Source organism: Vanellus vanellus (genome assembly GCF_965231255.1).
Source record: "Vanellus vanellus genome assembly, chromosome: 1".
Classification (NCBI taxonomy): Eukaryota; Metazoa; Chordata; class Aves; order Charadriiformes; family Charadriidae; genus Vanellus; species Vanellus vanellus.
Genome location: NC_138905.1, coordinates 90,980,133 through 90,994,541, shown reverse-complemented (window position 1 = coordinate 90,994,541; position 14,409 = coordinate 90,980,133). Strand labels below are relative to the sequence as shown.

At 50.1% G+C, this 14,409-nt stretch overlaps 1 protein-coding gene across 2 annotated transcripts; it reads right to left on the bottom strand.

The window, feature by feature from the left end:
- Positions 1–1,532: 1,532 nt before the first annotated feature.
- Positions 1,533–13,023, bottom strand: POPDC2 (popeye domain cAMP effector 2; the record flags this gene model as incomplete). 2 transcript variants are annotated; one of them, XM_082498801.1, is made up of 4 exons in its annotated part: positions 1,533–2,001; positions 6,029–6,392; positions 9,680–9,788; positions 12,163–12,653. In XM_082498801.1, 4 exons carry the CDS (start codon positions 12,651–12,653, stop codon positions 1,916–1,918), a joined length of 1,050 nt encoding a protein of 349 aa, XP_082354927.1. In that variant the 3' UTR covers positions 1,533–1,915. The 2 variants fall into 2 exon arrangements, with proteins under 2 accessions (XP_082354927.1, XP_082354926.1); XM_082498800.1 differs by having other exon boundaries at positions 1,883–2,001; positions 5,891–6,392; positions 12,163–13,023.
- Positions 13,024–14,409: the final 1,386 nt, after the last annotated feature.

The window sequence follows — 14,409 nt, the reverse complement described above, 5'->3', positions numbered from 1 at the left end:
TTATTTCATGTGAGCTGTCACTACTGCTCCAGTAGACAGTGTCACTACAGAGTTAGCTTCTCTTTCAGCTCACATCCAAGCTTTTGGCCCCTGCTATGTGGCTGTTTGGAAGGCCAGCTAACAAACACCATCTCCAGCACACACTCAGGAGAGGGTTAGAGCTGGGCTCTGACAACCTGACAGAGATCCATGGTGCCATGACTAAAGAGTTTCCAGGGAGCTTCCTGTTGAAGACTGGAATATAACCTCAGCAGGCATCTATGAAGGGAGGTGTGTAATTCAGCCCAACCCGGTCCACTACTTCAGGGAGGCGTATAAAGCACCACAATGGATGCAGTTTCATTGTGCATTTCGATTCCTTTGCAGAAGGGATCCCAGCAGCTCTTGTGTTAAATTTGCTGGAGATATTTCCTAGCTGTGAAGGGCAATGAGGTCAGGCTGAAGCAAGAATGCAGCAACAAAGCATGGTGACAACCATTAGCAGGATGGTGCCCAGGCCTAGGGCAGCCCCGTTCTCCTGCCCTGGGGTAACAGCAAAGGCGAGCAGTGTGAGGAGTGATGTATGCCATGGGTGCCACAGACCCACCACTTCAGAGGTCTCACCAGACCTCAGCAAGAGTGCCAGATTCCAAGGGCACAGATCTCGACCAGTTGAGACTTGCAAGACACGCAAAACCGGTCTTGGCCACAGCCCCTGTGTGAGCAGCACAAGGCAGGTAGGGCTGCCTCCACCAGCCCAGGGCTGACACTGAGCCAGTTCCACACACAGGATGGCCATTCCCCTGTGTGTCTGTGCCAAGAGTCACCGAAGAATGCCCTACCTTGTGTGTACTGATGGAGGGACTGATACTCCTCACTCCTTCCCTGGATACCTGCCCTGGAGAGGCTCCTACCCTCACCACCCAACTTGGTTCTGGTTGCACCTGGTTGTACCAGGCTCTGTGGGACAGAGGATTCCTCCACCAGCACTGGCATCTCCAGTTCCCTGACAGAGGAAATGGCCGGGGAAGCTCATCAGCCAAAGCCTGTTGCAGCTGAACTTGAAATAGGCCTTCCATTTTCACACTACTTTCATCTAAGATATTGCACTTCTTCCTACCAGTGGCTGCTCTCCCCAGAGATGTTTTGTACTCACTCATTTCTTTACCTGGTGTGTGCACCCTGAGGTCATCCCCTACTAAGCACAAAAAAAGTGTTCAGGCTCTCTGTGCCTACACCTGCCCCCAGTCCCAATTCCTCCCCTTTCCTATTCCAAATGAATCTACTCAAACAACTGACCTTTCACCAGAAGTCGGTAACTTCTTTGAGAAGTGGTACTTGTCATAAATGAGAAATTGTAACCCCTGGAAAAGTAATTTCTGGTCTTACTACAGTGGATTCCCAGTGCGATGCATGATATCAAATCTCCATATCATGCTCTCCATTACAAACCCATTACCAAAGCCATCAGACAGCCCATTTTCCCCTCTCCTTTCCCCCCATGCCTTGACATCACCTCAAGTCTTTCAGGCGGTGTTATCTCCCTCTCCAAATCCTCAAACACCAGTAGTTTCATCTCTGACTTTAATGGGAATCATTAAATCAAAGGGAACACAGATTCTGCGAGCAGGCTGGTATCGCTTGCAGCGATATCGGTGTACTTTGGTATCAGAGCTGCCGACACACCTCAGAGAGGCAGAACTAGAAAACAAACTGGGGAAACCTACTGGGGCAGGCAGCTCTGGTGAACAACTGTGGGGTGGGAGGTGCTGGAGTGCCACACCGCAGTCTCACGCGTGTGCTTCACGTGCTCCCGAGTGTACATGTCTGCAGGCAGACGTCTCAGTGCTTGCTAAAGAGTGTCTCTCTGGTCAGAAACCTGTGTGAGCATATGCTCCCTCGGAGGGGCTTCGAGATCAAAACAGCCTGTTGTTCCCTAGAGTTCGGGGGTCTGAGTGGGAGCCAGAGGGGCTCGTCCTTTGCAGAGAGGGTGGGGAGAACTCCGGAGAAGGTTTCCAGAGGCTGCAGAAGGAAAACAGTGGAGAAGGGAGGGGATGAAAGGGAGGGGAGAGAAAGAGAGAGAGAAAGATAGCACCATTATTATCACAGGAGTAATTCTTAACTTCCAAACTTTTCCAAGACACAAACCTCATGGAGCTCATCATTAGCTGTCCTTCTCTCCTCCCCTCCTAAATTAGCATGCAAAACTATGTAATTCTTCAACATGTGATAAATCATAAAACGGGGTTAACCACCCATCCTGAGACAGCAAAACCAAACCCCTCCAAAGCACCTTCAGTGCTTCACCTATCAGTGAAACAAAGCCCACAGCTCCTTTGATTTTGTTCTCAAAGCGGGTGTAAAACGCTTCCTACTAACTCAGATACCAAGCTACAGGCCAGCAAGCATCCATCCGTCCATCCATCCACCTCACCCACTAAATGGAAAGCTAGCCCCAAGATATAACTGTACAAAACTAGGTAGCAACAGCACCACATCTTGCAGCACTTGATAGCAACAAACTAGAGCCAATGAGATATAAAACAGGGGAAAAGCAGGTGGCTTTTGGTTGTTTGAATTTTCATGCAAGGAATAAAGCTTAGTTTGCTACGGAGCATTGAGCTACACTCCAATACACTGTTAAAGCAAGTTTTGAGCAGAACCTTTGAACCTGCCTCTTTTAAACAGGCAGCCTGTAAGTTATTGAAATATCTCTCCTCCTCGGAGAAAGAACGTGTTCATTAGTGGGATATCACAGTCTGTCTTGCTCATAAGCAGACTAGAAACTCTTTCAAGAACTAGATGATAAGAATAGCAGGCCAATATATGTCCCAGGAATATATGTTCTGAGTGATCTTCACAGTACTTTAGGCATTCAAGAATTGTCCTCCAGCACTGTGGCATAGAAAGGTGGCCATTGCAGTGACAGAAAATTCAAAGGAATGCGATCCATAGAAGCAATTCAGCACAGGGAATTCAGAGAGCTGGAAGGTGATTACTCAGGTTGGAAGCTGCTGGGGAAGCAGATGAGAGCACAGACCTGGGGAAAGCCCCAGGGGAGCTCTGATCTCTGGGACCACAACTACTGCTTACTTCAAACAATGACACTGCAGGGAAAATCCCTGTTTACTATGAATGTTTTCACCACTTCTAAGGGAAAAGTTATGAAAGTGCTTTCCCTGGGCCATGGCAGACCGGCTCAGATTATCTGCTGAGCTGTGACAAGTGCCTGGCCAGAAGGGAAAACTGCAGCCTCTCTCTATCACTAATTTTTGTGAGTAGATGCTCATGTTGCTGTGGAAGAACGTCTGGATGTGACAATTGCTATTGTGCTGGTGGGACGTGAAGTGATTAGGGTACCCAAGTGGTGAGCGGAGTAACCAGGAAGCACTCATTCCACTGTTATGGACACACTAACCAGAGTTTGTGTTTCCTTGTCTAAGTACCTTAGAAATTAAAATACCGCACTGGCTATTGTCCCCAGACTGACAGACAAGGAAGATCATTCTCCTCTCCCACCGCTAATCCCAGCCTCTGAAATATTTTGGCCTTTATCGCAGGTGTCTACTGCTAGTATCAGCACACCTTGATACTACCTCATTCACAAGATCTAGAAAGACAAAAGCTTCCAGCTTCCAACATGTTTTAAAAGGACTGTGTGAAAGAAAAAATGGCTTTGTGCTATGTTGCACAAGCTTTCCCCAACACACACACACACCTCTAGCACATATGTTCATAATATTGACTCATTACCAAATATAGGTGGAAATATTTCAAAAAAAGCTACAGTATTCCCTGCCTCCTACTTTTTTCAATTGCATTTGAAATCCTGATTTTTTTTAAGATTGATAACTAGATTTCTGCTAGTAACTTGAGAATGGATATCCTTCTGCTGATAAAACAAAAGACACACAAAGTGTCTTCACCACATCTACAACACTAACTGCATTCATTTTTGATTGCATGTATTCAACAGAAATGCCTGACAGATAGGAGGATGACTGTCTCATAAGTGATTCAGTACTCCTGCCTCTCCAATTAAGGACTGAAAAGGCTGCAAATTCATATCTCCAGAAGTTTACCAGCAAAACCAGGGACTTCACGTTCCTAGGATTTCTAAGCTAGAAAACCAAGGAGGAATTTTTTTTATTTTTCTTGCTCTGCCTCCTTTTCTTTTTATTTATTTAAACTAAGCAAAACTCTTGCTGACTTTTTATCTGATTCAAGAAAAAAAATGGGTACACTTGTTCCTTTCCTGGCTAGTTTCTTCATATCCCAGATTTCAAGTGCGGAGGCACGGAAGCAGGACAGAAACAAGCACGTGACTCAACTCAAAGCAGAACTGTACAAAAAAAAGGAAGATCTTCCAGTTCCACTCTTTTTAAAAACTAAGAACAGCAACTGGATGAAACACCAAAAAAGGCCTCTTCCACCAGAGGCCTACTGCAAATAGCGAGTGCTGCCTGACCCAGCTAGCCTTTCCATTGAGAACACCTAGGAGGGACGGTCCCCTTGCTGTCACAGCTGTGAGGCGTGTGCACAAGCACGGCAGGGTGGGGAAGATTACTGCAGACGTGTCAGGGCTCATGCCAGCAGTCAGCCTGTCCTGCTTCACGTTCCCTGCCAGTGAGTCCACAGCACAAGTGTTTGCAGCCCAACAGCAGACCCAAGCGGGAGCAGGGAAGACCGGGACGCGATAGTGCACTGTGTTCAAAGAAGATGGAACTTCTTCGCTGCTGGAAGACGGTCTCCCCAGCTGCAACCCAGCCCTGCAGATTCCTTCCTGCCACACAGACCCAACGGGGACAAACACAGCAGTTGCTTCGAGGACAGAAATCCCAGTCCCAGGCTTGGTGCCTGGCAGCTGGAGGCCAGAAAGTAACTACTATGGGGCAGCAGCAGGAATGCACGTTTCGGGGTCTGCAGCTGGTGTGCAACAGCTGGCAGGCAGTGGCTGGCTAAAAGTAGCTCAGTGTGGAATTTCTCTCTTGGACACTTGGATCTGAGTTTCAAGCATGAGCCAACCTCCTGTCTATTTCTGTTCACCTGCATTGCTCCTCTGACCCAACATCAACCAGGCCCAGGAATTTTTCCCTTGCAGAGTACAGAACTGGCATTTTGGAAGAGAGCATCTTAATCCCGTTCACCAGAAAGCAGAGTTTGGGGGGTGTTGAAACAAGGTTTAGCCTGTCAGCTCACTCAGGGTGACTGGAGGCAAGTGCTATACCACACAGGACAGTCTTTCCAATACCTTACTGATATGGCTGAGCCAAAGCTCAGCAGAAACAAAGAGGTCAGAGCGAGTGCTGGGATGAGCTGTGGTGGGCAGGGGGAGGAAGGACACTGAGCTTTCTCCCCCCTGCCCACACTGAGCATTTGCAGGGTGTAGAGCAACTCCCAGCTATCAATCCGCTATAAACCCTGCAGCTGTTTCTACCTCTGTCAGCCCCTCCTGGCTTGTCTGCTCTCTCATCACCTGCAGACATCTTCCTCAGCTTAATACTGGAGTATCTCCAGGCACAGCTCTACCTCATGGTGAGCCAGGTTGAGCCCTGTGGGGTCTTTGTGGGCACTGGTGTACCACCCACCAGCCTGGACACTGTTTCAGTTTCTCTGCCTACCCTGAGGGATGAAGAGAGGACAGGGCAGGAAAGAGCTTCCTATGGCCAAGTTACCGTCCCTTCCACCCCACCATACAGCCGATGCCTGGAGTCAAGCCTTTACCCTGTTGCTTTTCCTTAAGAAAACCACTCAGCTGGAGCCCACCTCCTAGGATTCCTTGGGGCAGCAGGCAAAAAAATGCTGCGGAGGAGCGAACCCACGGCAAAAGAGGGCGAGAGGGTGGGGACCGCCGCTCTGCCCGGGCAGTTGCATCGCGGGAAGGACTTGCTTCCGCAAACAGGGTACTTACGCAGGGGTCCCACACAGGGTGAGGCGTGCCCGTGCCAGGAGTGCCCTCACTTCATATACTCCCCTTCGCTCACATAGTCCATAAAAGACCCCGGCAACTCAGCAAAATCTTCCACGACAAGACTGGTGGAGTCCTCACCCAGCAGGTCACTGTCAGGCCGGGATGCCCTGGGGCGCGGAGCCGGCGGAGGTGGTGGTGGCTGTGGAGGGGGCTCAGAGGCATCAGCCTGGCCAGAGGCAGGTGGCGGCTCCTCACAGTCCTCTGACTCCCCCTCGGAGGAGGCTGGCCCAAGGACGTGGTAGAGGCTGGGCAAACGGATGTCAAAGCGAAGGCCGAACTTGGCGAAGAGCTTCTCGTTGAGGGAGTAGAGCTTCTCTGAGATGTCATAGCCCAGATGGGAGGAGAAGAGCCGGGCAATGTAGCGGTCCTTCCTCAGGAGGAGATACAGCTTCTTCCTCGGCCAGGTGATGAAGCTGCAGTCAGTCTCAGCTGTCAGAGTGACCTGCGGGGCAGGGAGGGAGCAGACTAAGCCCTACAGCCTGGGTAGGTGTCACCCACCTTGGAGCTGCATGCTTCTCTGCCATGAAGGACCCCAACCCCTTTGATGTCTGCTCTCCTTGGAAACAGTGGGGCTGGAGAGCCAGATCACTCAAGCCAAACAATCAGATAAATCCTTACCTGCCTCTGCTTTCTCTCACCAAGAAGACAGAGACCAGGTGTTCCTATGCAATTAGCAGCATGCCCTTGCTTAATCTAGCCACATAACTAGCTACACTTCACCCTCTTGCTTTCAGATGGTGCTCCCTGTTGATACCTGAGTGATGTAGCTGAAATGAGCAGTGTGGCACAGATGGCCTTATGCCTCTACAGAAACGTTACGGAGGGAGGTGTTTCTGTGTGCCCAGCTGGCCCAAGTCACCAGTCGGTAGCCCTGCAGCAGGCTGCCATCCTGTTCTGCTGCTGGGTCGCACACCTCCTGCTCCAAGAAGCCCTGCGTATGGGAAGGGCCACCTGGAAGGCTTGCCTGGTTACCCTCCGCAGAAGGGACATCCCATCTCATCAGCTCTGCCAGGCTCTGTAGGGCTGAACAGCCTTGAAGGGTGCACAGTACAGCTCAGTGGGGGAGAAATAAAAGGGGGTTACTTTGTTTGTGTGTAGGTAGGGAATGCACTCGAGGTTTTACTGGGTTGATTTTAGAGAACATTTCATTTTTCTTTGGGTTTTGCCAATGTGAACAGTCACTTTTCCCCCTAGCTGTAAGACCAGACTATTAATAATAAAAAACATCATGTAATACATGAACGTATATTGTAACATATAAATTCAATAATAATAATAATAAAAGGTAACAAACACAGGAAGGGTCAAACTGCCTTGGGCCAAAGAAGAACATCCGAGTGTAATGGAGACACTGGCATGTGAACAAGTGCCGGAGCCAAAATATCCTGGGGGCTCCCTTTCATTCTATATCCAGGGGTCTCCTTGGCCAGCCACCATGGCAGAGGGCCACTGGGAAGCTGAACATGGCTTGGCTCCATGTGTGTGTCCTTGAGTTTGATATTTTATGCCACTGCCATGCAAGCAGCTGCCTTATGAAAGAAATATAGGAGATAAAACCTGAGAACTTTCCCAGGCCGGGGTGAGCAAGAGAAAGGGTCACACGGAAGTTGAAATGACCAGAATCTCATTTTCCCAACCAATTTCTGGCGTGGCAATTGAAAGCCTCTGCTTCTTGTGAAGGATTAAGTGAGATGTAATGAGAAAACCTGCCTCCTAACCAGAGTAGCAGGACAGGTTTCAGTCATGAATCCCCTCGACACAAGTGCTCCGGCATTGGCAGAGCCCATAATTCAGCATTCTGGGGGAAAGTGCCAGACCTGAAACCCAACTCCTTCAGGCACTGGGAGCCAGCAGGCTGTGGGAAGAAGACACAGCCAAAGCAGAAAGCTCAAGGAAACCGGCTCTCCTTATAGACTGAGTTGCGCTTCTGCCATTTTTCAGTGGGCTCGGGATTGAAACTGCTCAATCCAGAGAGCTGTGGGGAAAACTTGGGCAAGGAAAACTTTCCATGCCCTCCTCCAGCAAAGTCCCAGAGTCAAAGATGCACTTTTTTAACCAAATGATTGTGACGCTGGGAATAAGGTTGAGACGTGCCACAGAGTTTTATTAACTCCTCAAGTAAGAGGGACTGGTGAGTTAAACAGCTGCCAAAAGCAGCACATCACCATGGCTAAGCATGACCATCAAGAATGATGTCCTGCTAGGAACAAGGACCTGTCAAGTCTCACCTGCTAGATGCCAGTCTCATCTGCTACTTCTTCGTGCTCCTCAGAAAGCAGACATGGGGTTTAGGCATATCCAGCACATGGCTGCAGCCTTTCCCCACCTAGGACTCTACCTCCCCACCCTGGTGCCAGGCACAGCTGACCTCCCAGACCATCCCTCTGTCACAGAGCAGGAGAGGGGCCAGGAGCGTGGGGCTGGCAGGGCTGCTGCAGCTTGGCACCAGCTTGCTCCCAATCTGTCTTCACACACCACAGATAAAGACACTCAAGCGGCCGGGGAACATTCAGTTCCACAGAAATTAGCTGAGAAAATGCTGAAGATGTCTTTGCAGGTTGCTTGCCATCCAGACGGCCATTTCACTGCCAGGAGCACTGGGCAGCCATCGTTCTCTCTGCTCGACTCTTAGGCAAATACAGTCCAGGAGCTTGCAGCTATCTGCTGCCGGATTGAAGCCCCGTGCAAAACATGAGATACCCCCACCTCTAGCACAGCCATGCTGTTGTTGCCCTCTACATCCCATTATTTTGGCCTGACATCCCTGTTTCTGCTCATGAGCTGTAGCCCTGTACCACAGTCACAAGGTCAGCCGTCTCCTGCAACTGTTCTTGCAAGACCATAATCCCTGGCAATGGCACAGGTTTCAGAAGCGACCACCATGACCTATTCACACAGTACATGAGCCAAATTCAGACACGAGGAAAGTAGATTCGGATAGCTGCCCTGGTTTAACCAAGTCTGAACGCGGCTGCCCTCATGAGAGAGCATCATCATTCCCTCATGACTGTCCCACGATCCCAAGGGACTGGCAAAATCCCTCTTCATATGCCCTAAATGACATATTCTAGATTGACATCTTGACAGGGATCAGCCTGTCCTGGGATGTGATTTAAAGGCAGAGAGATGTGGGCTTAAGTAATCTCCTCCAGAAGGAAAGCCAAACAAATACTGTGGGGTGTTGACAGCAAGAGCAAAATCCTTTCAGTTGCTGCAAATAAGAATTTGTCTGGCCTCTCAGCAAGGGATTCTTCTGCTCAGAAAGAACCATATTCGGGTGTGAATCATCCTTTCTGCTTCTCTACCCCAAACACATCACCATCAGAAACTTCTGTGAGGAACGGGATATTTATGGATTTACATCACTGCCTCATATTGCCATGGCTGCCATCCTGATGGTGGAACGATGTGCCCTGCTAGCAGCATGAAGGGAAAATGCGTCAATACAGGTACTAAGGAATGCTGTAGTAGGAGAGAGCCAGCAATCTGATACCTCATCTCCCTGCTAAACTGGAAGGAGCACCATGCACACTGAGGTCTTCCAGGAAGGTAGAAAAAAGATAACACAGCTGATCACACCATCCTGTGCTGGCTAAACCACAAGGAAGGGGAAGAAAGTATTCCCAGTTAGCTCTGAATGGCATAATGAGCCCTCTCCGTCCCCTTTTCAGACACTCAATGAAGCAGCAAGGAGCAAAGCTGGGCTGCTGTGAGGCTGCACAGGGTTACCTGGAAAGTTCCTTCCTCAGAGGGTCGCAGCGACTCCCATTCTGGAGAGTCCAGGAACTGGTACGGAAAGATGTAGTGAAGGAATTGTCCGTCCTGGCTCACTCGGACCCTGCAGAGAGGACAGGTGAGGCACACAGGCTTAAGCCACAAAATAGATGTCACGTGAACCTGATGAACTCATACAACATGCAGGCAGTCGGCCCCACCAGGGAGGAAAGGACTTCTCATCTCACATGAGTCTCTCACCCTCTCCAGGACAGCTGCAGATGCTCCAGACTATGAGGCTGTCCCCCCTTTCTCTGTGGGAAACAATATTTGCTGCACTTCCCCATATTCCATCTGTTTTCTGTTTCCTGCTGCAAAGCCAACCCTCACAGGCGCAGTGCTTGGTCCCAAACCAGGACTTTTCAGCCCACAAGACTGCTGCTGCTTTTCAGGTACTTCTAAGCCAGCCTGTGGCATCATCTTCCTGTCCCCAGGGTTGCACAAGGGCATTCCCTGCCTCAATGCTGGGAAGCTGTTGCACCCAGAACCCCCAAAAGTCACATTGGCCATCGTTCCTGACACATCATGCTGTGAGCTCAGTTTGCTGCCCATTACCATTCAATCTCTCTTGGCCTCCCAAGTATCCCTTTCACCTACTTTTGCTACCATTGCCTACCAATGTCAAGGTCGAACTTGCACCCAGCTCGGCTGTGGGAGCAGGGAAGGAGAGCTGCATAGGCCTGGGGCAACGGCAGAGCACTCCATAGCATTATTCAGAGCTCTGCACCACCAGATTTGGGGCCTCTTGCCTCCCTGTCACCGCATTGCCCTGTTGCACGATGCACAAAGGCAATTCTAGTTTTCAGGAGTTACAAGGCTCAGTTCACTGTTGACTTCCAGTCAGTTGGGAGTGCTGCCTGGAAGGGTTGGGGATCAAAAGGCAGGTTTCCCGATCCTGGCACATTCTGCATTTTCAAGAACCCTTTGTCTTGCTATTGTTTGGTTTAAGAGGGGGCACCATAACATTAGCAATGTTCTGCTGGGTCAGCAAGGGCCTCCCAAGGCAACAGAGTTGGCACCAGGAAATGCAAATTCTAGCCCATCTCCATAGAGCATCCTATAGCAGCCAAGATGCATACTTACCACTGCAAAAGAGAGCAAACAACCACCCCACCAGCACTGTCTTACTGTCCGTTGCAGCACTTTCATGCTCACAGAGAAGCATCAGATTATCCAGTGCAGGGGCAAGACAGCACAGACTCTTCCCCACTAACATTATTTGCAAACATGGTAAACTTCAGAACAAGCTGCTCAGCAGAGACGTTTGGTAAGGGGAAAGACACCTAATGGAAATGCATGTACCCAATTTCCTCCCAGTGCTTTGCCATTCAGCACTGGCCAGTGGTCCCAAGATGCTCTTACCACATCCTAGAAAAGGAACAAACACCAAAAAAAGGAAGGACAGCCCTTCTTTACACACCTCCTCACCAGAGAGGATGGACCACCGCAGTAAAACACAAGCCCCAGGTGATGCTGGGTTTGTCTTCCCAAAGGAAAATCCTTGAGACACACCTCCCACAGCTCAGTACTGCTCCCATTTACAGATCTCCTTTCTTTCCCACTCTCACTTGACATTAGTGCCAAGTGCCTGGAAGCAGCTGGGAAGGCAATATCATTACTATCTGTATGCATTTGGATTTTGTAAATTATTAAGAGATATGTTCGTAATGGCATGCCACAGGATCTCAGGTGAACAAGTGCCAGTACTTCATCAGCACAGTTCACTAAATAACCAAATCCCCACTGCAACTATCTAGAGATCCTTGAGGTCTTTCTTAGTGGTCCAGAGGAAGGAACATCATGAATGCACGACAGCACAGGGAAAGATAGAGACCTGATGAGGCAGGATCCACTGCAGGAGAGTGCTCTCTCTTTTGATGAAATGACCCTCAAAGTGAAAAATTTTGGAGCCCTGAGGGCTGAGGTGTTGGGAACAGGGGTGAGACCTCTCCCTGAACACTGCTGGCCAGGAGGAAGCAGGTGAACCAAGGACTCAGCGCACTCAGTGCACAGCCATTCACATCACAGAGGTATGTCTGGTACCCCCAGAGACCACAGGTCCAGACACAGTGCCTTCCTGCCTGGAGAAACACTCTCTCATGGGCAGTCTGCTCCCATCAGAAATAAGATCATTTTTAAATGACTGAGAAAAAGATAAGGATTCCCCAACAGCATCACAGGCAAGGCTGAGCTGGACGCTTCAGTGCATATAGCTTGATTCTGCAAACCGTTCCCTGAAATATTCTAATTTAGAAAAACAAAAGAAAACAAAAACAACCCCCAAAAGCAAATTACCCCCCTCCCCAACAAACAGATGCATATTTCAAAGCCCTTTCAGAGGAAGGAAACAATCCTCACCCCAGTTTCCACAGAGGGTGAAAATACAACAAGCCACAGCGCTTTGCTGTCACACTGTTCAGAAACAGAAGAGCCTTTACCTGCCAGACAGCAGCAACGAGAGGCGGTCGATGGGTGTCTTGCCCTCCACCGCGTAATTCTGGTCTCTGACTAGTGACTGGACTTGCTCTTCGCAGCACTTCACAATTTCTTTGTAGACTTCCAGGGGCACCTGCAAGGGCAGGTACATGGTCTTGTAGAGGAGGTCAAACTCTTCCGGGATGGTGTCTCTGCGCAGCCGGTACGCCAGGTGAGCCAGCTGAAGCAAGCAGATGAGGACGAGCAGCGTGTTCCAGACGAAGATATCGAGCCCGCAGGCACTCAGCCAGCCCCACAGAGCGTAGCAGAAGTAGCCTGGGGCCAGGAGGCCAAAGATATAGAGGGACCCAAAGATGCCACTTCCCCCCATGTAACCCAGGAGGACGATGCAGCTGGCCAGCTGGTAGGCTGCTCCCTCCATGATCTCCTTCCAGGCATCGCACACCGGGGGCTGGAGAATAGCCTGGTCCCACGAGAGGCTGTTTGCGCTCATCCTTCCCCACTCCCCACCCTCCCCGGCCGTCCTGCGCTCAGAATGAATTGTCATACACAAAGGGTGCTGCAGAGGTCTGAAACCAGAGCTGCTGGGTGGTTGTTCCTCCTCTTGAGCGCCGGGTCGATCCCACAGCAGCGTGTTTCAGAGCAACATGTTAAAGTGCCGCCGAACGCTTTTGAGCCCCCAAAAAATCTCCAAAGGGTTCGTTTCTCCTCTTTGCAGCTCACAAACTGGTGGCTGGCCCCCTCCTTAGCCACACCAGCGAGAAAGGAAGCTGGCAAATATGAGGCCAAAAGAGCTCAGTCAAAGAAAGAGTAGAGGCCATTAGCTGGAAAACTCGCAGACGGGACAGATCTCGTTGCACTGCCTCTCTCACCAGCCCTCCAGCACTGGAAATAGCGACTGCCAGACAGCAGCAGAGGGAGCTGGTGTTGAATGTGGAATGTGTATCACTTGGCAGCGGAAAGGAGAGAGACCCCAAATGGATAACCATGTTTGGAATTGAAATCCAAGGAGCAAAAGCAGTGAGGAGAACAGAGAGCAGGCATGCACTCACTACTTAACATAACTTGGGCACCCAGATAAGCCCAGCACAGCGCCAGGAAGGGAAAGGAGAGGGGAAAACAACCAGCTTATCACGGCGAGCTCCAGCCACACGCAGGGCTCCGCACTGCACTGCGCTCCTGCAACACAGTGACTTTCACCCAGCACAAAAAAGGAAAAAGGTCACCCCCTTCCCCCGCTGTGGCTCGTAGCGATGGCAGGGACTTAGCAAAAGAAAAGGTTGGTTCTTGGGAAATGTTTTCCCGGTGCTGCAGCACAGCCTCCCCTCACGCCAGGCAGCTCCATCTCATGGGGCGTTTTAGACCAAGGGGGACCAGGTAAAGCTCTGCATGGGTGCAGTGAGTGCAAGGGATAAAGCTAAAGTAAATGAGCCATTGGGACCCAGCTTCATCTGTCGTGGCGACTATCCTCCATAAGGTTTTGGGAGTGTAACACATGGAAGTGTGTTTTGCAGGGAAATCCTAGTTGAGGGAGGATTCTCCCACCCCACAGATAATACGCTCTGTTTGTAAGCATTCTTTGAAAACGTGACCTTACATTTCCTTTTTTTTTTTTATAGCTATTTGAAACACCTCCCAGACCTTAATTTAGCACAAAGAAGAAAGCAAACACTTTCCACTCTGGTAGCCTCAGACATCAGCACAAGAGGGACCAGCCAAGTTCAGTCCTCTGTGGTCAGCTACAGAAAAGATGTGTAAATGCAACTTCTCCCCTGCTTCGAGTAACACATTACCAGTCATACAGGCAGGATCTGCCCCGCTGCTAGGAAGCAGTTACATTTCAGGCATTGACACAACCCGTACGGTCAGTCAACAGCATGAAGTCAGCCTGCATGGGTCAGTGGAGTAGAGATAGGGTTTCAAGGGTGGTCATGTTTCAGGCCGAGCTTGCAGCTGCCCTGCCTAACATGCCATTCCCATTGGCACCACTCACTTAAAGACACACTGACTGGCTCTTCTACTAACAGTGCTCTGGAATAGCTCTATCTGCTGGGCAAGGCTGAAGCAACGCTTTATGGCAACCTTAAAGAATTAATCGTGGTCTTGGACAGCACAGTCTGTCTCCCCAACGATCAGCCCACAGAGTGGCAGGACTTCTAAGAGCAGCAAAGGCTCTGCCACCTCAGCAGGTTGCCAGGTGGGAAGGAGACAAGACAAATTAAGTTTTGCACTGGGGGTGAGTACGATCC